Source organism: Tetrao urogallus (assembly GCF_951394365.1).
Source record: "Tetrao urogallus genome assembly, chromosome: 2".
Taxonomy (NCBI): Eukaryota; Metazoa; Chordata; class Aves; order Galliformes; family Phasianidae; genus Tetrao; species Tetrao urogallus.
This window is the reverse complement of record NC_136814.1, coordinates 86,063,227-86,088,953: the sequence shown is the minus strand read 5'-3', so window position 1 is coordinate 86,088,953 and position 25,727 is coordinate 86,063,227. Positions and strand designations below refer to the sequence as shown.

Genomic DNA, 25,727 nt, shown 5'->3' with positions numbered 1-25,727 from the left:
TGACCTACCTTGTCTTAAAAATAAACCATATCCCTTACTGCCACGTCTCTTAAATACCTCCAGGAATGGTGACTCCACCACTTTCCTGGATAACCCCTTTCAATGTTTGACACCCTCTCCATAAAAAAATTATTCTTCATATCCAAGATAAAACTCCCTTAGTGCCACTTGTGACTGTTTTCTCGTCCTGTCACACATCAGCTGAGAAAAGAGATTAATGCCCTCCTCACGGGAATTTGTTTTCAGGTAGCAGTAGAGAGCAATGAGGTCTCAGCTCAGACTCCTCTTCTCCAACCTCAATTCCCTCAACTTCTCACTATTCATTTTCTAATCCCCTTATTAGCTTCATTTCTCTTCTCTGCACATATTTGAGCAACTAAGATACTTCTTACAGCGAGGGGCTCGAAACTGAACTCAATATTTGAGGTGCAGTCTCACCAGCGCTGTGTTGATACAGGACACGATGCCATTGGCCTTCTTGGACACCTGGGCACACTGCTGACTCATGTTCAGCCAGCTGTCAACCTCCAGACTGCCAACATCCTTTCCTTCCAGGCAAATTTCCAGACACTCTTCCATAAGCCTGTATCGCTGTTTAAGGTTATTATGACCCAAGCCTAGGACTTGACACTTAGCCTTGTTGAATGTCACATAATTGGACTCTGCAAATCAACCCAGAATATCCTAAAGCCTCTGCAAAGCTTTTCTGCTCTCAATCAGATGATAATTTATGTCAGCTTTCCAAATTCCAGGAATTATAGCATACCCCAAGCTGCAAGGGACCCATAAGGATTCTTGATTCCAGCTCCTGGCTCCACGCAGGTTCACCCAGAGTTCAAACCCGATGTCTGAGAGCACTGTCCAAACACTCCTTGAACTCCAGCAGCTCAGAGCTGTGCCCACAGCCCTGTGCAGCCCGTTCCGTGCCCACCACCTCTGGTGCAGCCCTGTCCCTAACCCCCAGCTGCCCTCCCCTGACGCAGCTCCATGCCGTTCCCTCGGGCCCTGTCGCTGTCACACAGAGCAGAGCTCAGCACTTCCCCCACGGCTCCCTGTGAGGAGCTGAAGCTGCCATCAGGACTCCCCCTCAGCTTCTGTGCTCTGGGCTGAGCACACCGAGGGACCTCAGCCACTCCTCATATATCGTGCCCTCCAGCCCTCCACTGGGTACTCTAACATTTTTATGTCTTTCTTATATTGTGGCATCCAAACCTGCACACAGAGCTAAATGTGATACCACACCAGTGCTGAGTAGAGTGGAAAATGAAACAGGATCTTACTTGAACCCCTGGAGTTCCTGGGATACCTGGAGTTCCTGCTGATCCTTGATAACCCTAAAAAAAAAAAAAAGGAACCAAGATTTGTGATTTCTCATAACACCTATTTTGGGGGGGGGAAAAAAATCCCACTAAAGAACTGTTATCCCAACTCCTCATGTTAGGTCACAAAAATTTCAGTAATTGCTATTAGAATCTTACTTTCCAGATTTAAATTTCAGCTATCGTAAATTTTCAGTACTGCATCTAAAGTTTGCAGCCTCCAAACTTTAACTCAGTGAATCTTTTCGGACAATAAGGAAAATCAGTTATTCTAGAAGTTATGCTTGAGAATGTAACAAACATATTGTTTTACTCACCGTTCTGTAGAGGGGGAAAAAAAAAAAAAAAAAAAGAACAAATTGACCTACATATGTAGACATCATTTTTCGCCTTTTTTTTTTCCTTCCACAAAAGTAGTTGAGGGATGCCAGGAGTTTTAAAGGCTTATTTCTAGTTACAGAAAAAAAGCTTTAATGAACAAGGCATGTTCTAATACATTATGCAGCTCGTTTTATAATATCTCTAAATAATCAGTCATAGAATGGTTTGGGTTGGAAGGGAACTTTAAAGATCATCTAGTTCAACCTCCAAATAATAATAAAAATTCCAGTAATAATAGAAGTTCCATTCTCAATAGTAACCACTTAGCTATGAACTTAGAAGTACATAACAGGCTATATGTGTAGGAAAAAAAAAAAATTGAATGACTGGAACAAAGAAAAGAAATACTAAATATTTCATGAGATGAGAAGAGAATTTCAGGAATGCTTTACTAGAAATCAGCATTTGAAGAACAAGAAAACCTAGACAGAATCCCAAACGTATTCCTGAGACTTCTTAGTAGATCGGATTCAGTAAATACTACAAAAATAGCAAGTTATCTATGCAAAACTGAACAGTACTTTAGAAGAGCCCTAAAACAGAGACAAGCTACTGAAGAACAGGGAATTCTACTTAATTCCATTAACAGCATGTCATTCCAATGAAGAAAATGAGCTAGAAGAAAGTTTTTTTGAGAGAATATATAAAACAAGGGAAACTGTGCTATAAAATTCAGTTTATTTGGCTGAAGCCTTTCAACAGGTAGTAACTTTCAACTCTAAGCGGAAACATTATTTTATTTGATAAACCCCACACAAATGGACTACTCAATTTTAGCTGTCCAGAGTCTGATCTTGGTTTGATCTGAAAAAATGAATAATTCCATTTCTATATGAGTTTCAGTCTAAAAAACAGTACAAAATTTAATAGGGGAATTTCCACACTAGTGTGCAGGAGCTAATAGAACCTTTTTAATACAAGGAAGGCAACTGTTATGCCTGATTTCTTCTTCAAATAAGTTAGAGCTGCCTGGGAGTAATAAACAGAGCTAAAATTATTTACTGGTTAGATACAAGAGAGTACTTTCTGTGCCCTCTTCACAAAAGATGTTTGAGCAGATGCCCAAAGAGCCAGCTGGTAATGTTTAATATAGAAGTAAACAGAATTCTAGGTCTCTGTCCTACATGGATTCTTTATCAAGCAATTCTCTTTTAGTGCTTAAGGCAGTTCTAGCAAAATCAACTTTAGCTGTAAATAGTGTAGCATTTCAAGACAGCTTATAAGGCTCCTGGGTAGTTGAAACAACTCAACAAGCCAAAATGCCTTTTAAAAGTTTGTCCTTTTATTCTTACTCCAAAGAAAGCAAGAAGTTTGTGTGACTTCCTGTAGGATGTAGTCCTATATAAATAAAACTTTATTTCATATTTTAGATCTCTGAAATGCAATTTCCCTTTCTTCTCCTGAATAGAAGAAGAAATAGCAGAAGATAATTTCCTGGCTGAACTGAATTTCAAAATTTGAGAGATGAATGGAGGATGGCAAGAATTTTCAGCTTACAAGAACTGCACATTTAACTCAGTGCTAGACCTTGTAATGTTGTTCATAAGAAATAAAGTACATGTTCATTGTATTTGTTCAATGGAAAGCTGTCACAGATAAGATACAAAACAGCGAATCAACGTGTGATTTTCTATTAACCTAGCAGTTCTTTGGGCAAGTATGTATAAATTATGACAACCAGCGTTCAAAATACTTCTTTTTCCACTTATCAAAAAGTAGCAATGTGTTGTTTTATCACTGACAATTTGCATAATCTCCTTCTGTTCGTTTACATTAACCTACTTGCATACTTGCTTATCGCTCACAAAACTCCAATTTAAAAACATATATTCTAAATGTCAAATACGTTGTGGATTATCAGTCTGCAACCTACACACTGAGACCTATTTTTTTCATTAAAGTCAGAAAAATTCCTCCTTCCTCAACTTCACAGAAGTGTGTATGTGACATACATACATACACTCTGAGAGCAGCTGTGTCATAGCTCGTATTTTATGTAATGAAGAAATCTGAAAGTACTCTTTTCATTTGACTAGTTCAAGCTTGTTCAGGACTGAAGATTCACTTTCCTGATAGGGTGAAAATACAGAATTTGCCACTAAATAGAATTAATCTTTTCTTGGTTTTCTCTCATCAATTCCACAGAAGACACATAAATGGTATGAAAAGTATCATAGCTAACCCTGAACTTGATACTCAGTTTTGATGAGTAACAGCCTAAACATAAGCAGTTACTGCCTTTTCGTATCCCCTAAACACCTGCAGAGTGCTAGAAGACAAACACACAATGTATTTGGAAGACATTCACCATCTTGAAAGAGCAGCTGCAGGCAAGGCAGCTCTATGCTCTATGGCATGAGAATATCATACCTCCTGGGGTATAGTAGTTATTAATAAGTTGAATAACAAGGGAATTTTAGATATCCAGTGCTCTGCACACACTAAAAACACTAAATGTAGGTGCCTTAAACTGAATACCACCTACAGTGTTTCATCAGTGTTGTCAAACAGCACTACTCCAACAGCACTCTGTTTATATTCTCATTTATTATTTTTCATCACTGAGTATACAAAATCTCCCTCTCAATTGATTGTGGATGGTAGCAATGCTCATAAATCTTGAATCATTGAAAACCTGTCAGGTGAAGTTACAATCAGCAAGATACCATGATGCTTAGGTACCAGATGGCTGGATAGTACAAAATCACAGATAGACTTTAGATTTGGAATTTAGATAGCAAGACAATAATTTACAAATAGCTCTAAAGGGAAAAGCAGAACAGATTTCTTAGGTCAAAGAACTTTTATAAAGGACACAGCAAATTAGCAACACCAACATCATCAGCGAAATAGGAACTTCGCAGGGAAATTCAAGTTAGTTTATCTGTAAGGGGAAAAAGACTGAGCAAGAGAGGTGTATGACAATTATCAACTCAAAAGACATTGTAGGTACAATAGCAGAGTAAATATCAGAGGTAAATCTTCAACATGCTTGCATGCCTAAAAGGAAGAAGTTCAGACAGCATTCATGGGTGTACCACCTCATAAAAAATAAAAAAATAAAAAATAAAATAAAATGAATAAAATAGAAATTAAAATAAGATCTGGTAATTGCACTGTACACTTCCTTATTGAAAACTTTCGGAAGTCACTGAACAACATAAATGATAAAGCAATTACAACAGGTCTACTTTGAAAAGTCAAGGGAGAAGTAAACAAGCTCTGTTTGGCTAGGAAGCAACCAAGGATCAAGTAATGGTCTGAAGATATTTAAGGACTGTAAACATTAAGTAAACAGAACTACTTAGAGTGGTGTAACTAATCATAATGGAATTCAACTTTGAAAGAAAATTGTGACTTGGTGTTGGGAAAACATCCTGACAGAGATCTGCAGACTCCATGTGGAAGTCTCTGTAGAAAGTCTTTAGCACATTTAAAACAGGCATCTAAAGCATTGAAAGAAAAGCTTTTAAACCCTATTCATGAAATACATTATAGATTTCAATTCATGTCATAAATACATTTTTATAACCATTCAAACAAGTATCCATGGCCTATATTCAAATTTGTACTTTACAGTATGATCGTATATCTCATCAGCAACATCTCTATAGTAATTAAAATCCTGTAAGGCAACAGAAATGTTAGAAAGTATTTGATGAATTTGAATGAAGCATTTTAGGCTTTCTCCAATAAGTTGTTTATGATCTTAACTTAATCATTGTAACTTTTTTTCCTTAGGTCCTTCTTCCTAATTTTCTCAATAAGGTTTTTTTTTCCCCATCCTTAACAACCTACTATAGCACTCCTCTCTGTATGTACTCATCTGCCTACTGTTTCTCATTTCCTTCCCCTCCAACCATGTTGAATACCAGTTGGTCCTGTGTTTGGAGACCATGCCTCACACCTTTCTCTAGGAGCTTCTGCAGCATTATAGCTCCACTGCCAGCCTGGAGATCAAGTGCCATCTCTTCTCTCCTACTTCGACTATACAACAGGGCCCTTTAAAACACTTGTGCCCATCTGCTTCTACTGGATGCAGTGAAGCTCCTCTGCCTACACATATCAAAACACAAAAATGAATAGTAGATTCAGCCTTAAATTCCAAAGGTAATTAAATGCAGCTTTTACCTTCCAACGTAAATTTTTAAGTGTCTCCTGATTAAAGGTTAGTCATCACATAAACATTATTATGATAAAAGTACAGAACAGTTTTAATTGCTTCATTCTGTGCTTTGTTTATTGCCTTTCTCATTTTGCTTTGCTTTGAACTGTTTAGTTCTTTCTCCCTTTGATTACACTTCCCTACATTGGCTACTCCACCATCTGCCAAGGTTTTCATAGCTCTGAGCATCCAGCAGTATATTTTAACTGAGCATAATGTTGTGAGATAAATATCTGCTTGTGCTGAGGGACCATGGAGAAGAAAAGTTTCATCAAGGCTGTCAGATACATAATACCTGGCTTAGAACCCAAGCGTTAGACTGTGGGAAATGAGATAATGTACTCTGCATGTATAACTTCCTATTCATCACTTAGGTGGTTGTCGCTATTGTCTGCCCTTACCCACTGTTGCAAACAGCCAGATGGACTCGTATCTGCACTAATGTATCTGCCTGATGCACAGCTGTATGCAACACAAGTCAGCACAAGGTATCACCATGAATTCAAAGTAGGAGGTCTCAGTGAAGCCGTTACATGACTGTGGTAGTCAAAATGGAGAAAACATAGTTCCACTAACAATAACAAGGTCTGAGCATTACTAAGAAATAACTTTTCTGGAAATCAAAGCAGCATTTTCTAGTGGAATTATCAACTATGCTTACCAAAGTTTCCTGCAGAAAGTAGCTGCAGTTCATACCAACTTAAATCCCTAGACTAACCATCCAACAGCACAGGTAATCCTAAGTACACATGAAACTATTATCCATTTTGCTTCCAAGAGTACTGCTAAAATAACTGGCTATTGTACTAAGATCTTCATAAAAGATTCAGTCCTCAGTTTATCACCAACTCTAGGTAGTACAGCTGTAACAATGTTCTACGCATTTTTAAAAATATTGGAATGACCAGAAATTACTTAATATGCCAGAATTTTGATAGCTTATGAACTCTGCATCTGCACACAACAGTAAAGCCAGTCTCAGTAGATTGATTTTAAACTGCTTATTGCTTATGGGCACAGTAAAGACAAGGTAAACGGTTCCAAATTTTCATTAATGAAACTAGATGGAATACAAGAAAATAGGCAAGATTTGTCAGCCATAAGTTTCCAAGTTGAAAAGTGACAAATAAGTATACAGTTTTTCCCAACTTCTTTCAGCAGACTGATAACCTATCACCTCTATTAACACAAGTGATTGCTGTTCAAGTTCTTCCCCAGCATGTATATTGTATCTTTTGCAATAAGAAATGGCCTTGTGTTCTCAGGCCAAGCAACTACTCCAGCTGCTTCTTTCTGATGAATAATTCCCATCAAAATGAGTTCCAGTTGAGATTCAAATACTATTTTTACCCTTCTACTTATTTACTTATTTCTCCTGGCAAGCCAATTAAATTATTTCAGGTTGAGAATAACGTTTTTAATTGAAAATAAATATGTTTTTATTATGTATTATGCTTCTCACTTTTGTGCTATTATCAAGTTACTTTGACTCATCTTTTCTAAACAGAGACATAGATGAAAGGAAAGAAGATAATACCAAAAAGAGTTTATAGCCCAAAGTATTATTTTTTTAAATTCAAGAATGATTGAAATTAAGTCCTGTTTATATTCACTTTCCCCAGGTATTACAGCAAAAAATATTACTAGGTAATACTAAGTGAACAATTATTTTCTGGTAATACTGAAGATATTCATGGGAATTGTTTAGAATTTTTTCAGACTAAAACTAACTTTAAGTGCTACAATCATCTAGGCAGTCCATGAAAAATAAATTTTCCCGATGCTTAGCTTTAAAATCAGTTACATATCAGTTACATATAAACGCATGCCTAAAATCTTTCTCACAGGAAGAAACATTTTGTTGACCAGTTATACTATTCCAAGAAAATGAATACCAGATATGCAAACTGGAATAACTTTAGAGGAGAACATAAAAATGTGTTTGGGAACAAAAAAGATTGACTTTCCAGGAAAAGCTTTCCATGCAAAAACCATTTGATTAAACAACGCTGACTACACAACTACCTGTAAGCCGATTGTGCTGTCTTGTGAATTAAGAGCTTGCTTTCCAGACTTCTCCTAGGGGATACAGCTAAAATTATTCATATGAGCAAATTTATCTCAAACAAGGAAAATCACTGACAGCAAGGATGAAGTGCTAGCAGTGTCAGCAAATAAATAAATAAATAAATAAAACAGAAGAAAAAGACGAAAGCAGGGGTCTGTTTTCCCACACAGTGTACTTAAAGGGTCTTCTGTCATTCCCAGCTAAAAGCTAGCCTGGAAAACACTCAAGAACGTACTGTAAGGAACAATAATGTACTGGCCAGAGCTGCAGATGATCTAATAGGCTTGCAATTATGTCCTTACAAAGAACAAGTGCAAAAAGCTACAGCTGATTTTTTTTAAAAAAATAGGAAGTTAATAAATAGGATTTTACTGGAAGCATTTCAAATAAATTATGAACTTCAATACACCAAAATGGTAAAAATTGTTAATTGGCAGGGCTTTTAGAGTCTACTCGAACTGTCTAAGATACTTTTGTTAATCTTTCTAAGTTCAGAGAATGCCTATCTATGCAAACGATGACTCACTCACAGGAAAAAGTATAACTGCCAGATTACAGCATTACAGAAAGACTACAGCATCGATTTATTTCTCCTCCATGATTCACAGTTACAAATCTCAGTGCTTATGAGAAGATATATGGCACTGAGGTGAAAACCAGTTAATAAAAGTGAGAAAAAGTCATAACAAATTAATTCTAAAACAATGCTGTTGCATCTGACTGGGCAGTTTGGAAATAAGGTCAGTCTTCTTTTTAAAGGAGAGAAGGGAAACTGACAGTTCCCTACAATGCCCACTCTATTTCGACTTCACTAAAGCTTACACAGTTTTATTTTATTTTTCAAAATATCAGTTAGCTGGAATAAAGACAGCTCTGCTTATCCGCGTTGCACTCCTACCTCTAGCACTTGCATGGTCAAGCTGTGATGTACACTCTCTTTCAGGCAATTCTGGGCTGATGCAGTTTGTGTAACTGTCTTTGTACAGAAGAAAAGGAGTGCTCTTCAGAAGCTTAAGCATCATCAATAATCAACTGAATAGAAAGGCTGTTTTTGTTAGATCCTAATTTCCAAGCTCTGTTTCCACCTATTCTTTCTTAAAACCTGTATTTTCATGATTGCTGGGGGAAAAAAAAACTATTTTATAGCACTGAAAATTCCTTTTCTGATTTTTTCTCTACTTCAAATGCTGAAGATATTAGTTTAGCTTTGTTAAGTTTTTACTTTAACTCTGAAGGCAATAGTTATCAAAATCTGCTTACAACAAAAGCTTAGGGAAAAATATATGAATTATGTAAGAGAACAAATGAAGATCTTTCCTTGTGGAGATATTAAAATACTTGTGTTCTCATTGGTTTGCTGGACCCCTATGGTCACCATTGGCACATCTTAATATACCAAGCCTATATTCTAAAACAGAATAATTCTCAATTTTTAGAAATAATTGCACTTTTTGTGTTCAGTGGCTATTTGTTTCCTTTCAAATTAACTCTACTTCTAAAAGGACTCCCCAAGTGATAAACCTACCATCTACTATTCCTAAGAAAATGCCAGCATGTAACTAAGCAACAAAATAGGAGAAATATGAACTTTTTAATAATGTGTAGCACATAGCTTTCTCTTATAACTAATTATATCTACTGTCCCTTAAAATATCCACAATTCCAAGTAAGTATCAATCTCACTATTTTCACCTCTAGTTAACATAGAACTGAATGTATGATATAAAAAATTCTTAACAAAAATAGAACCTTAGTGGTTTTTTTAAGCCATCAAAGTTGGCAGGTAGTGCTTGTTTAGACAGAACAACTTGCTACAGTTACTAAAATTGATAAGCAACTGCAAATTCAAGTTAAAAATTGTGTGTAGCTACAACATCCTCATCAATCTTTCTACAGGACAGAACCATTAAAATAACAGGATGCTAAGCTGAAAAGCCCAATGTAGCCCTTTGTTGCTCTTCTCTGAGGTTTCTCCAGTTTGTCCAGCATGGATAAAAATGGCCCAAAATAACTTAATGATCCTGCTAAATCTCAACCAAAACCGCAGACTATTACTCAGTCTATAAACCAATTCTTATTTCATAAACTGTTTTGTCTTCTCTAATCTAAAAAAAACTAAATTTTGTAATGTCTGAGGGCATCTTTCTATATTTCAGTTCTTGATAGCATTTGGAATTCCTCCCAGCTGTATTTTCTGCAGATACAAAGTCATGACTTCTCCAGGGAGGTTTCACCATAGCACTACAACCTAAGGAAGGACTCAACTATAAAATGTAGTCCTCAAACTAAGAATGAAAACCTACAGAGGCTTAATTTGTAGCACATGCACCCACTTTTCTTTTCCTGCTTTTTGTATCCAAGTATCCAGCAGAGAATTTCTCCTTTTTTTAGACGAAGCAAATTATTTTTGAAGCCCTTTATTTTATTTTATTTTTTTCCCTTTTTCTCTTTTTTTTTTTTTTTTTCTCTGGACTGAAGTACCTTCTAATGAACAACAAACAGCATCAGAGACCACGTTCTGAGAATCGAAACATGGACGATCGAGACTCCCAGCTTTTAGCCTGCCTTCTCTCAGCGCACCATTGGCACATGCCTACCACTGCTTTGTGAATGCAGGACTGCAGCCTTTTAACAGAATCTTGCTCAACAGAGCAGATTGGATGGCAACGTCTTGGAGGCTTCCAATTAGATTCAAAGATCTAATTTATTTTGTAATGAAATCTTAGACTATTATTATATATTTATTTGCTTTTAATGAAGTTTTATTGCAATAAAATGCTAATCATGAAGACTACACCAACCACTGCCATATCTGGCATTTTTATTTCAGAGGCATGTGTTATTCATCTACTTTCTTCTAGCCTTTACTATCCATACTGCAGGTATGTCAGCTTAAAGTAAAAAGAAAGGCAAAATGCAGGCATTTTTGTGACATGCTTTAATACTCAATGCTTAGAACTGCACGATGTACCTATACCTATATTTTAGCTGCCCTAAATTGCTTTCTAATAGAAAAAATCTACGCAGTAAAGTCTGACAGTCCAAAGGTGTTAACTTCTGCAAACTAATGCAAAGACCAACAGGAAAACTCATACCCTGTTCTCTGCTTCATAACAATGCTTACCTCATGTTATTACATCTATATTTTAGCTTGAGACAAAAATACTGTGATTAACAGGTTCATAGAATTTTTACATACTGTTACATTCGTAGAATTGTTAGAGCTTAGTGACATTCACAATTTCAAAGAATAGAGACAAAGCCATCAAAATTTCAGAATCTGTTATTAGTGGTACATGTATTTTCTCCTATAGTTTTACATTTGCAATATATGACTGAGTTTTTAGTACTCACAGGCTTACCATCTGGACCAGGCTGACCAGGATAACCATGATTCCCAGGCTGCCCAGGATCTCCCTGCAGAGAAGTAGTACGTTAACACACACAAGACATGAAACAGCTTTTTTAAAATTAGCATAGAGTAGCTTTCACCCTAATACATCCCATAAAACTGTGGTTGCAATACCAGGTACCTGCAATTGAGGAGTAATTCCTACAGAACTGATTTTGTAAACCCTCCATGGAAAAATTATCCCTAACTTCAGATGCGGGACCTGGAGAAGCAAGCCCATGCTCAGTGTGCAGGTTTGACCTATCATCACATATGCCTTCAAGCTTCCCAATATCAGCAACAAAAATAAATAAATAAAAATAAATAGTTTTCATCAATTAAACGTAATCAAACCTCTACCAAAACCTTGTTATTCTACCAGATCCACTCTGAAGAAAACTCTCACCTGTTAAGCAAAGATTTCACTGAGTCTAGTTTTTAAAGAAAAGCATTGAAAAGAGCTAAGATCAAAACCTGTTAAATAAACTCTCCAGACAATGCTGTCTGAAAAAAAAAAAAAAAGTTTTTTTTTTTTTTTTTTTTTTTAAGATTTCTTCTTATAAGGCCTTTGCAATTATTTTGATAACCTCTGTTAAGACCACAGTAAGGGAAAAGGAAATTCAATTTCTCAGGCATTGTGTTTGTAGTCAGAGAGCAAGAACATACCTTCCTACTCAATATATCACCTTAATGATTTAAGTTCTCTGTTTATTTTACTAACAGACTTGATCTGGACTCGAAAAATCCATTAAAGCTTCAGTCAATAAAACATTTAACTTGCACAAGCATTAAGCAAGTACAGTTTTCTTCAGTCTGATCAGACAGACCTTCAGGTCAGCTAAAATTGCAGAATTGTTATGAACAGGGAAAACATCAGAAGAGAAATAGGAAACAAGCTTTCATCATGAAAAAACATGTATTTTAACATATAAACCTGAGAAATGTAATGCTGAGTTAAATGGCAAAGGATATAGAATAATGTCACTTTAAAAAGCCACTTGAGTGTAAAGTTATAATTTTCTAAATTAATAGTAGATTCTCTAGAATTATTATTGATCAAATTAAAGAGTCCAGGTTTGAGAGCCAAGAGAAAATAAATTTGTTTTCAGTTACACTACCTAAACTACAAAGTGTTATGTGTTTTGAAAAAGTTTAAATATCATTCATTTGTATTTCAAAGTTTATAAATGAATTAATTTTACTATACTTCATTAGTATCACAAACACACAAACTAAGATTAAATCTATAAGTTTGCAAAGTCCAGTATTCAAGAGTTAAGAAATACTGTAACTGAGATACCTACAGATCTTAAATTGGCTTCCTATTAATTCTTCCTGCAGACTTTTGGGTTGGACACCATCTTGTTACCTGTATAATTATCTCAAATATACTGCAATGCAATTGAAAGATCGCATGTGAAACAGATACTTAACTAAAATTGTGTAGATCACCTCAGTTCAGATATTTCATACTCTTTCATGCTTTACAAGATATAGCTTTCAAAATTTTTTGTTATAAATATTTTCTTCTCTTTTTTCTCTAATATGCTAAAGGAGAAATAAGGTGTAAAAAACAACAACAAAAAAAAAAAAACAAAAAAAAACACCTATTACATGAAATAACAATGGTCTTCAACATGTGGTTTCCAATTCCCTGATTAGAAACCATTACCACAATAGCAAGCAGTCCTCTAACATGAGTTAGCTGCAGCAGACTATTACCACTTAAATTATGAAAGTATTTTCTTTAAATCATTTGCTTAATGAAAGATAAGCAATTTGGAATCTTCTTGTCTATCCATAAGTGAAAAAACAGTAGCTGGAGATAGCACTGCTTAGCACAGTAATTGGGGAAGATAGGGAAGCAAAACACTTGTGAGTGACACATTAGGCATCCGAGACCCAAATCTAGTTCACACCTTTATCCTTCTTATCCTTGGCTAACACTCACAGGAGGTAACAAAAATCAGAACAGCGAAGTTGGAACTCTGCAGCAGGCATTTTGTCTTAAGCAAAGAAGGAAGAAAATTTTCCCTTAAAGACTACTTTATTAGCAATTCACTTCATTCTGAGATAATTAGCAATGCAAGATCGTTTGGAAGATTGAAGATTGGTTAAAAAATAAAAAATAAAAAAAATACAATTTTATAACCACAACCATTCTGTGTGAAAGTAGAAGAAGTATTTATGCAATCAGGAGTTACAGCACCAAACCTGACCTTGTTGTTTCTAATCACTATATTCATTCATTAGAAACCAGAACTAGCAGAACTAGGACCCTACTTTTTTAATCTGCATGACAGGTCAGCATGAGACTAGGAGGGGGAAAAAAAAATGTAATGTATGCTCAAGAAGAAAGAATGAAAACTTACTTTGGGGCCTGGAGGTCCTTGTTTCCCTGGAGGGCATATGCAGGGGGCAGGTGTGGAGCCTACATCACTTGGGCCATTCATGCACTATCAAGAATAAAACCAACCATCAAAACACTTGCCAAAACCACTGTAGAAACATATCATAAGGTTATGTGAGGCTGATTTTGCTTAGGTTGCATGGGCCCCAGCTTTCACTAGTTTGTTCAGGTGGAATTTTTACTCACCTGAACACTGCCCTCCGACTACTTTGCATGCACAAATCCATCATTTTACAAGGAGAAAATAAATAAAGAAGCAAATACTAATATGTGCCAATACCTGTAACTCTATTTGCTTTTCCACAGATCTTTTACCAAGCCATCTGGTAACTTTCAATCTGGCAACACACAGAACTGTTTTCCTAAACTAATTGATATTCATAATTTGAAGTGTGATCACTTATTAAATATACCTATTTAACAGAAGTTTACAAAAACAATCTAACAAATAATATGCATTATATGTACAGCATAGTGACTGGGCAGGCTACTGTGTATCAAGCCAGAAAAGGATGTAAAACCCCAATCTCCCCATCTTGTGCTCGCATGTCCCAGCCATTAAGCTACTTCAGGAAAGGTAGGGTATGGCTGCTGCCACCAATTCCTACCTGGAACCCCAAGGGTGCTCATCATCACTGAGGTGAATTCCTCCAAACTACACTTCCTATGCAAACAATGGTAAACACTAAATCTCAATAGATCAGTTGATATATCTGTTCCCCCCTTTGAGATCACAGGAAACCTAAGGCAGAAAAGGGGAGAGCTGCTAGATCAATTTCATGTTTCATCATCTCAAGGCTAGGCAGCCAAAATGTAGGTACATCTGTAGGAAATAAACATGTTGCAGCTAGATTCAGTGCCTTCTCTTTTATGAAAAGATGTGAAAGAATAGACTTTGCACTTATTATCTAGTGCACTTTCTATAACATTTCACCCAGATTTTCTATAAGGATACAAATTCCTTAAAATGTTCTCTGAATGGAATTATTTCTAAGGGTCAAACGATTGTTCAAAATATAGTTCCACATTGCCTTCACAATGGTCCCAAGCAAGAGTGGGGTTACCAGCATGGCTAGGGGAACTGTCATGTTAAGCCTTCAAATCAACTCCCCTTCAGGGAGCTCCCATTGGTATAATCCAGGAACCTGACTGCACACCCCCATTCACTTTGCACCAGTATCCAGCCCTGTAAATAAGAGCAATCCAATTGAACTGGGAAAAAAAATCAGGACATTTATTCTAATGTGTGTCAGAAAACTGATTTTCAGTTTGCCCACTGAGGATAACTCAATTAATGAAAAGCAGCATTTTTGAGCTTAGTAAACTTCCATCCATTTTTTAAAACAAAGAGTACATCCCCTATAATAACAAGTTATATAAGGTCATATACTACCTTAAAATGAGTTTGAACAGTTTAGGATTGTGCCTACCTCTCCATTCTGAAACAAGAAGAAACATCATTTAAGAATAAAAAAATACTTGCATTAAGCAAAATCCATTCATTTGTAAACATTATCAAAACTCGCCATGAATTTGAAAGTAGTAAATATCCAGCATCTATAATTCAAAATTTCAGATTTTCTCAGGATTGTGTGCAGCTGCTGTCAACAGAGATGAAGCTCAGTATCATAAGGGTATCTAAACAAGAGCTTCCAAGAGCAATTTTTAAAAGTCATGACAAAAGAAATTAAAACTGGACCGTGTAAATATTTATACACTGAATGTTCAGACTTAGCTCCGATCATGTGCCAGGAATAACTTCTCATCAAAAGAATACTCTACTTATTCATTAATGACCAAAAATACCCTAAAACATTTTAAAAATCTCTGATTTCTGCCCGAATTCAGCATCTGGAAAAATGCACAGCAGCACAGAGCCAAAGCTGGCTTTCTCTAACATGATTTCCTGTGTGACTGCATGGTATCTGTAGTATCATAGAAAAATCCCCATATGTTTCAGCACATCAAACATGAAATTGTCTGTTTTAATGATTTAGTCACCATTACCTGCACCACATACAGGAGTTTTCTGATGCCACACAGTTATCACAAGCTTTATAAACACTGAGTGGAAACAGGTTCCTCTGAATTCAACCTTTCCCTCAGGCAAAATCTAGAGAAGATTGTTTTTCCCCAAGAACTGTAGTGAGAGTTTGAAATTATTCTAAAGCTTCAGGGAGAGGGGATGAATTCAGGCTGTAAATATTACATACAGCCCCAATTTAGTTCAGGAGCTCTGACACAACCACACTGTGATGGAATACAAGCACAAACCACATGTCTCCAACTTTCATTACCTCTTTGGAGACCATCCAAAATTTTTATTTCTTGAAGGAGTCCAGAATTTTATGGGTGAAGCCCAAATCTAATTTACAACAGTATGTGATACTAAACTGGCAAAATGTAAGCTTTTCGCTCAGACGTCTTGCCAAGATGAAGAGATTGCAAAATGACAGACTTTTCAGTATTTCTTTCTAAGGGTTACACTTTTTTTTCTCATTTATTTTTTATATCCTACTCGTTCTCTGCAAAGAGCAAGAAGATACGTGGTGCAGGTAAATAGTGAAATAATAAAGTTTACTTCATATTTAAAGCTAACTTTAAAAGTTCATCTGCAAGAGTGTTCCTGAGTTCACTAGTTCCAGAAACACACTCAGATTTCAGAACAGTAAGAACTTAGCCACTTTCTTATTTTCTAAGCAAAAGTCGCGAGTTCTAGAAAGGTTTTAATATGGGAGCTCATTACAACAGAAATGCTGGCAATAACTGAATTCAAGCCAAACACACTAGCTGGGACTCTATGCAAATTTGGCAAAAAATGAAGTATCTGGATGTTGAAGATTCACAGACTCTATTCTCAAATTGGCAAGATTGTCTTAACATACTAAATCACAAATGCAGAATATAGTTTTGCATGCACCTAGACTATCTTTAGCTCGGTTGGGTCTAGGCACCAAACAAAGGATGACATTTTGAAAGGCACTGTAGATATAAACCAATCTCTTGCAAATATTTTGGGATGGGAGTTGAACGCTTTTGAAAATCTGGCCACAACTGTGTGGCACAAATGGTTTTCTAATTTGTCTGTGCATGTTTTACATTACTTTGTATAATTAAGAGAGAAAAGAAAGAATCAAAGGAGTCCATGGGCTTCCTAATTGCATATAAGAACTCTGCGATACTGAACTGCATTTTGTTTTTGTCTTACTCATAACGTACTTCATAAAATCTAGGCTTCATTTCAGCCTCTGGGATTTTAAAATCAGACTTGAGTGTAGATATATCTGATATGAAAAGGTGATTTAAGAGTATGGGTTTGTTGAGTACATACAGAATTTTCAGAGGAAGTAGCAACATGTATATTAGATAAATTAAAAAGTTACGCTTAAAGGATTTTACACTGCCATAATCTAGCCATTTTATTTATTTGAAATGTTTAAAATCTTGAGTTTGTAACTGAAAATTATGAGATTCTCCTACACTGCTGTTACAAATTAGCACCGTCAAATATCTAAAATGACAAAAGCTTTTCAAATGTGTTTGTGCAAAACTAAGGTTGAAAGTGGACAAATTCTGGGTCGCTTGATACTGCACAGTCCTAAGTCAGCTTCAAACAGTGATGCGTAAAGAAGCCAAGTAGGTCACAAAAGTTCATCTATTGTACTCACAAATCCTGGGATCTCACAGACTGTCTCTCGATTATTTTGCTCTGGGTCACAGTAGATTCGCAGTTTTTGTATGTCAAACTATAATTTAAGACAGAAAAGACATTTTTAGGAAAATCGTTAATAGTCTGATGTGCTATGTTTAAACAAGATCCTTCTTACTTTATGTCATTCCACAGTTTTAAAAAATGAACATAATATTAAAAAGCAACCGAAACTGGAAGCTTTGTGTGTCTGCTAGAGTTAAAAAATCAATGAAAGATGTAGGAACCCTAAGTGAGGCTGCTCACAATGATTCATATGTGCAACCGATATAACATTCTGTAACAGAATTATTTAAAGGAAAATAATCAATCCAAGATTTTGTTTTCTAAAATAGCAGAAATAATCACCCTTAATCCTTGGTAGCAAATCCAAACATGCACAGCACGAACTATACCAGCTGCCAATACCGTTTGGAAACAGTTATAACAGAATAAGTATACGAGTATTGGACCGGATGATCTTGGAGGTCATTTCCAACCTTGGTGATTCTTAGATTCTAAGTAAAACCAACACTTCCCTTTTCACCTTAACAGTCCTGGTTAGACATGTCTACACTGACCTGCCTCTACTAGATGTAAGATTGCTAAATCTTGGTGAAGCATCAGAAAGCATCCCTGACACTTGGAATAATTTAGTTTAGAGTTTAGATGTATAACGTAAAATTGTAAGAAGTAGCCAACAGAAACACTGGCAACAGGTAAGCAAAAATCTGTGCTGTTCTGCTCTGTCACTGCAGGGAAACAAATGCACTCAAGCCATCTTTTTTAGCATGAAGCTGTCATGGCCACAAAGAGAAAAAAGCCCCAATCACACTTAACAAGAAATCATAAGTTTGACAAGCAGGGGGAAGACAGAAGAGAATATCAAGTCTGTTAATACCATACACTGCAATATGAGTATTTTCTGAAAGACAAAATTGCAACATGAGGCAGATTTTCTATTTCTTTTCCAGTCCACTATCAGAAGATGATCAATGACAATTCTACATTCCCAAAATGTTTTCGTTTTTATTTTAGATTACATGCTTTGCTAATAACATTCCTCAACTCAGAAACTGTACTGCTGGGAAAGCTATGAAATCCAATTCTGTAGACTTCAAACAAAAAAAAAAAAAAAAAAAAGGTACAACTAACAACCCTAAAATCCCAGAACATACAAAACTATGAGAATGAGATAATCCTGCATTGACATGGAAAATGTGTGAGATGATTGAGATGATTGATTACAATTCCAAAATCTTTACTTTCCTTGAAATAAGCGCCTAACAGAAATCTGTGGGAAGCATTCATTGTTATTCATAAAGAAGAATGTCACCATACAAACTATATTTCTATCAGAGATGCTGAGTCACACACAGAGAATGTCGTCCAAGTTTCCATGTACAGGTTTAGAATATGGTAATAACAGTATTGAAGCCTGGCTGCAAGTGCACAAAACTGAGACTAACTGATTAACAGCATCTGAATAGAGTTAACGAAGATGATGCAACACACATCAACACAGTTTAATAGGAGCAGTAAGAGTCATGAAATTAAGCACTGTAGTTTAAAAAAAGATAAGTATAGCTTGCAAAATGAGCAGAAAAACTCCCCCTACTTGTGTACTTCAGTATTTCTTAGTATTGCTTCCTTTATTCTCAGTCTAATTGTTAAAATGTTAATTATCACTTTGCTCACATTTTTATAAATGCAAGGAAACAATCTACTTAGTGAACATCTTGAACACTGTCAAATTACAGTCCTCACCAACGTTCTATCCTATATAGCCTAATGTTATCAGCTTTTTGGTGTCTGCATACAGCTGAAGGCAAGAGGAATATAGCATTCTTCAGAATAGAGGAGAAGCTCAAACTGCAATTTCAGGGCTTCTTTTCCAGCACAGCAATCAAATACTGCTCCCTTGTACACCCAGTATTTGCTGTGCAACATAGCCAGAGTTGACAAGTTTCATACTTTCTTGACAGCTAGCAATGAGAAAAATTTTGTTCTCTCCCAGCTGTGCTGACGTAGCTCACACAATGACGGATGGAAATTATACGCAAGTGTCAAGCACAGAGGATATACTCTGCTCTGATATTTGGTCCTCCAAATTTGAGCAAAGTACTGCATCAAATTAGTGACTCACCAAAAACCAATACCTCCTGAAGGCACCAACTAAGTACACCATGCAGTGTTGTATACCATGCGACTGGTATATACCAGTCGTGCTGGGTCCTTCTGACAACCTGCATTCCCTCTACTAGAATTTTATATATTAAATTTCAACCTAGAGTAAATTAGAAGAGTAAGTGCAGGAAAATTGAAAGCACCAACACAATGCTAACTTACAGTACAGCAACTGCATTAACCTGACATTTAAATTTCTGTGCTTTTAACATAAGCATACCTGTACAGTTTCCTCCTTTCCAGAATACTTTCCTATTTGGGTTAGTCCACTGATGTAAATACCTAAAACCGGATGTAATGCTTTTGTTTCAATTTCTTGGTCATCTATGTATAAAGTTACAAAGTCTTCTGTAACTAAGAGACGAATTTGATGCCAGCCTTCATCAAACAATGTCTAAAAAAAAACAAAGAAAATGGAAACTTTTAAAACAAAATTACTTTTAATTTAAATGACAGTAGAACTCATTTTGAACATTTGAGCTATATTTAAAATTGAACAGGCAAAGAAAGTATTGGTCAAGTAATACCACAACTGAGAAAATTATGCTTTCTAATAAATAGTCTGTACTTCAGAAATATTTTAAACCAAACAGATCAGTCTGACCCAGGACATGTTGAGATTTGTAATCGTTGCAAATATAAAGCCTGAGAGGTATTTTTTGTAAGCAGAGGTATGATGTCTCAAGCACTTCAGATCTTAAATTGTAGTACAAACACATCAGTATTTGAAAACCTTTCTACTTAGTCTTTTACAGAAAAATCTTAAAGACATGGTATTGGCAGAAGGAATCACAATAGTCTAAAAAAAAAAAAAAAAAAAGACAAGTATTACATTCATCATATCACAGAACCTCAGCTTAAGATTTAAATAAAGAGTATATTTACATAGGTAACAAAATTAGAGAGCTTTAAAGAAGTATTTATCACACCTACATAAGAAAAGAAATTTAATAGAGGAAGAAATACTATCCTCGAGTCTTTCCCTTAATTTCTAAACTATTTAGCTATTTAGCCTTGCCTAGCCTAGATCACTTTTCACACAACTACATTTATGAAATTAATCCAACAGTAAGTTCATATACATAATAGTAATCTAAACACATATATTTCATTATATATCTTTACTAACTTCTGTAGGCACAAAGATAAATTAATTCCACTACAACAAATGCAAGGAGCACAGTAAGACTATTTCATAGAGCAAATTCTCAGCTACTAAACACTCTTTTTAGCACAGTCACCAGTGTTAGCTATGCATTTTTGCCAGCAATGAACAAAAGCCTGCATGCTGCGCTTGTAAAAATCTGCACCACTGGAGATGACCCACTGTTGCTGTCGCCACTGCTGAAACGCACCATCCACCACCTCTCTGTGCTCACATCCGCTGTTTGGTCTCCATCAACATTCAGCAAGCATCGATGAATGACAGTGGGTGTCATTTTATCCTCACAGAGGAATTCAACAACACACTTTTGCTTCATAGACACTTTCATGTCAGATGCCCTCTTGTCAGACTGCCCCCCTGCTGCCATCTTTGCACAGCCACAAAATGGAATAGAATATTGGTAGGAAGATTCAATCCCTACTGCCATACCACCAACACCTGCCCTTGACATTGTGGGCCAACATAATAAAATAGGAGGCGTTACTTTCAGAGCAGTGCTTTATATAGCTTTACGCAGCAGCTCTGTTTCCAACATATTCTCATTTGTAGATCACAGTTTTATTTACAATGGTTCTCACTGCAAGACAAAATAAACAACAGATCACTATATTAAACATTTCAATTTTATTGGGAAATGTGATAAATCATCACTAGAAAATAAAAATAAAAATACCTAGGACTGCAGGAATATTTTTCTTTCCCCAGTAGATACCCAAAACACTTATGTATAAATGCATTAGATTTACTCATAAATGAGATTTCCAGCAATCTCAGGAAAATCAAGGAAGAGAAAACTTAGAAAGAAAAAGCAAAATTCTTCTTATAATAACAGAAGAACAAAATTCCTCCCAACAAAAGCCCTGTAGCTAAGACCTTCTCTTAGACATTAGACCTTCTTTCTCTGAGGATTTATATTTCAAATTTCATTAGCCTCACTTGGAGTAAGAATTCAAATACAGGCCACCACTTCCCAGAAAATCAGAACCCATTTGGCAACCCTGTGCTCCAACGGTAAATCCTTCCCTCTCTTTTCTTTTGAAGTGTCCCTCTTGCTGAATTAAAAAAATATTCCCCAAGCCTGGAACAGGAATCTGTAGGCTGTGTACTCCTATACTGGTATGAACACGAGAGTGGAGACACTAAATCTCCTTCCTGCAACTTAGTTCTCTTTCTTACAGACTTGAATACTTCACTGGAAAAATGAAAAAAATACTGAGAGAAAACCTACAGAATAAACTAAGAAACAATAAAAATGGTTTGCACAAAGAGGGGAATCCCTTCAGTGAGAAAAACAAGCAGCTGAAAGGAATTTTTATTCAACAGAGAGCTAAACAAATACAGACTCAACTTACTTTGTGCTCTTCTAGAGAAGAAAGAAACTCATTTCATTATGTGTTTGCAAGTCTTCACGATTACCTGCTGGAAACTGCTGAGTAAAAACCACCCGCAAAGCAGACACTGTGGATGCTGAGGAAACATGGGTGAAGTACCCACCATCCATTTTTAAATGCCTAAGCAGTTAATAATAACAATCATGCATTTTTAAAAAATCATAAAGGGCAAAGGAAAAATGCGCATTTAAATGAGTATTCCAGCAGAATGCTCATCTACTTCTTACCTTTACACGAGGTGCAGCAAAAGTAATAACCTGCGTGCCATTTATTAAACTTGTTGTAGTGAATGACAATGTTTTCTCTTCTCCATTAATTGTGACTGCTATCTGTGGTCTCTTATCCAGGCTTAGAACTCTCCACAAATCCCATGTCTTTTTTACTTTAAATCTTTGAGTGGAAACAAACACATAGGATGGAGGCAAACCTTCTGGAAACACATTCCTAAATAAGGCAGCGGAGAAGAAAAAGGCCAATATTTGAACAGTTACATAAATCTTAAAACAAGTCTCTCTCAATTTAAACAAACATTAAAATCTTATCACATTTAGCACCTTACTTATCAATGTAAATACCTTGTCAACTCTGACAGATCAACACGGGATGTTACTTCATAAGCTTTAGCATTAGTAGTTGGTATTTGAATTCTCTTTTTAACCTTTTTCTTCACACCTAGTCCTACAAGAATGTCAAATCCTTTTTCATCTCGAGCTGCCACTGGAATTCTTGTAGGACAAACAGATTCTGCAAAGTAAGAAATGCAAATACAGTTAAAAATACAACTTAAAACTTTCAAAAGGTAACATCTCATCTACCTAATTTTTTGTTGCTGCCCTTCAAGAAATAAAAAATGAACTTATAACTGCTACTGAAGTACAAGAGAGAACCGATATGCAGAATCCTCTGAGACATGAAGCGAGAATACAGAGATATCAACATTTTACTGCAACTCCATACTGCTATTTTGATTTGTAAGTAATTGTACTTCAAAAAGTATTAGAATATTTGACTCATAAAAATACCGGACTTATATTTTAAAATTCATGGTCTCAAAATGCTACAGTAGATCATATCACAGAATCACAGAATAATTTGGATTGGAAGGAACCTTAAAGATCATCCAGTTCCAACCCACTGCTGTGGGCAGGAACACCTCCCACTAGAGCAGGTTGTCCAAAGTCCTGTCTTGTCTTGCCTTGAACACCTCCAGGGCATCCACAGCCTCTCTAAACCTCTCTGTATCACTGTCTCTCACCACCCTCTGAATAAAGAAAGTTCTCCGCTTTTAGATTGAAATATTCCCCTCATCCTATCGCTACCAGGCTAAGTAAATAGTCCATCCCTCTTCTGTTTGTGAGCTCCTTTGAGGTAGAGAAAAGACACAATAAGGTCCCCCTAGAGCCTTCTCTTCCCCATGCTGAACAAGCACAGCTCCCCAGTTCTGTCCTCATAGGAGAAGTGCTCCAGCCCTCTGATCATCTTCCTTGCCTCCTCTGGACCCACTCCAACAACTCTCCATCTTTCTTGTGCTGGGAGTCCCAGGCCTCGACGGAGTACTCCAGATGAGATCTCACAGGGCAGAGAAGAGCGGGACAATCACCTCCCTCTCCCTGCTGGACACCTCTCTTTTGATGCAGCTCAGGATGCAACCGGCCTTCTGGGCTGCAACCACACACTTTTGGCCCATGTTGAGCTTCTTGTCTACCAGAACTCCCACAGTGCTGCTCTCAAATAGTTGTTCTACTCTGTACACATACTTGGGATTTCCCTGACCCTAGTGCAGCACCTTGCATTTGGTCCTGGTGAACTCATTAGGTTCACGTGTGTCCATTTTTCAGACTTGTCCATGTCCCTTTGGATGGCATCCTTTCCTTCTGGTCTATCAACTGCACCACTCAGTTTGGTATAAAAAATGATGTTAATCTACTGCATTAACAATTTAGATTAATTCAGCCTCTTTCCTAATTACAAAATTAGACTGAAAATTGAAAAAGTTCAAATTATTTACAACTGTTTTTTTCCCTTATTTTCTCTCTCTCAAAAGTGGCTCTAACCTATTTTATTACACTGGTTGCTGTTTGATGCTGGACAAACAGCGTGTGGTTTTTTGTTGTTTTTTTTTTTTCTGTGGAAACTAAAGTAGGCTTTATGCTATCTCTGTTTTTTTGTTTGTTTGTTTTTTGCTTGTTTGTTTGCTTTTTAATAAAACTAACACTAGGCAGCAGAATTAAACTGTTTAAAAGCATGCAAGACAGAAAAACAAAATTCAATTCCAAAGCCAATACTAAATTGTGGTATTAAATGAATTGAAAGAACAAAAATCCGTTACATTAAAATGATGCTAGACTATTTATGTTTTAATTGTTCACTTCCCGTTGTTCCTTTTGAAACATACCTCTTCCACAGAGGGGAATAAAAAAAAAAAAAAAAAAAAAAAAAAGCATGTTAGGAATAAGTTCCAAAGAAATGGTGGAGAGTTCTCTCACCTCCATCATGATGGAGGGGCTGGAAAACTCAGGTTTCAGTGCTAAGGAATTATCAGCTCAAAGGCTTAAACTGGAATTTCTGTATGATACAAGCAATGCCTCACAGCTTCTTTTTAGCCAATGCAAGGGCAATCAGAAGCTATCTCCATTCTGGTGGGAAAAGTGGACACTAAAATTTCAAGAAAATCTTGAGCTAGAATGTCTGCACAAAGGATCTTCGATGGGGAAGGACAATCAGCCCTAACAGGACATGCCACAGCTACCTGAAGTAGTTGTGTGGTTGTGTAGAAGTCACATGCATTCCCCTTGGATTTCTTTTTTTCTCCATAGCAAAACATCGCCAGAGTCCCAAAACAAAAATATATTACAAGTTATCTGCTTGGTTATATAAGAAAGAACTGCATTAATTCCCTAGTTAAATAAAGGAAACTAAAATGTTTACCTTCTGAATGCTACAATGAAAAAGGAAGAAAAAGGAAAATACAGCATAATTTTCCTTCTTGTTTGTCTCAAAAAAACAGATTTAGGATTTAAGTCCGTATGTTCCAATAATAATAAAAATAACAAGACTTTATTTTTCAGGTTTATTTACTCTATGCAGCAAAAAGCACATAGAGAATGATTCCATGATATTGCTAGAAGGTTTATTTCAAGGCTGAATAATGGTCATATTGTCATTAATACAGATTACAGACAACCACGTGCCCTGACAAGTAACAAATGTATATATCTTTTCTCAGTCACAGTATTAGAAATATGCTGTAAAACCAAACAATGCAGAAATTAGATTATTTTATGTGAGAGGGTCATTATTCTGAATCAAACAAACATAAATTAAGCATGTATCAAATTATACATTAAGAAACTACTACTACTACACTGTTTATTTTCAATGGCACGTTGCAGAACTACATGAAAACATTCACAGTAAGGCTGATCTTTGGGTCTTCCGGATCATCTTCCAGCAGGGCTATTCTGACAACTAACTGGGCCATTACAAAGGATGCAGAAGTCAGCAGCAAAATTAAGAGCTGTCTTTCACTGGAGACAGGATTGTATTTCCAGTTCACAGTCCC

At 36.2% G+C, this 25,727-nt stretch overlaps 1 protein-coding gene across 2 annotated transcripts in view; it reads right to left on the bottom strand.

The window, feature by feature from the left end:
- The window catches only part of COL21A1 (collagen type XXI alpha 1 chain), a gene marked incomplete at both ends in the record, with an annotated part of 74,741 nt that overhangs the window by 44,144 nt on the left and 4,870 nt on the right, over window positions 1–25,727 (bottom strand). Inside the window, 8 exons of one of the 2 annotated variants that reach the window (XM_079549876.1) lie at window positions 1,281–1,334; window positions 11,288–11,350; window positions 13,697–13,780; window positions 15,165–15,173; window positions 17,403–17,480; window positions 19,830–20,003; window positions 22,393–22,609; window positions 22,741–22,909. In XM_079549876.1, the coding sequence (XP_079406002.1) occupies window positions 1,281–1,334; window positions 11,288–11,350; window positions 13,697–13,780; window positions 15,165–15,173; window positions 17,403–17,480; window positions 19,830–20,003; window positions 22,393–22,609; window positions 22,741–22,909 (848 nt within the window). The remainder of the gene's footprint in view (window positions 1–1,280; window positions 1,335–11,287; window positions 11,351–13,696; window positions 13,781–15,164; window positions 15,174–17,402; window positions 17,481–19,829; window positions 20,004–22,392; window positions 22,610–22,740; window positions 22,910–25,727) is intronic. The other variant, XM_079549877.1, reaches the window with a different exon arrangement.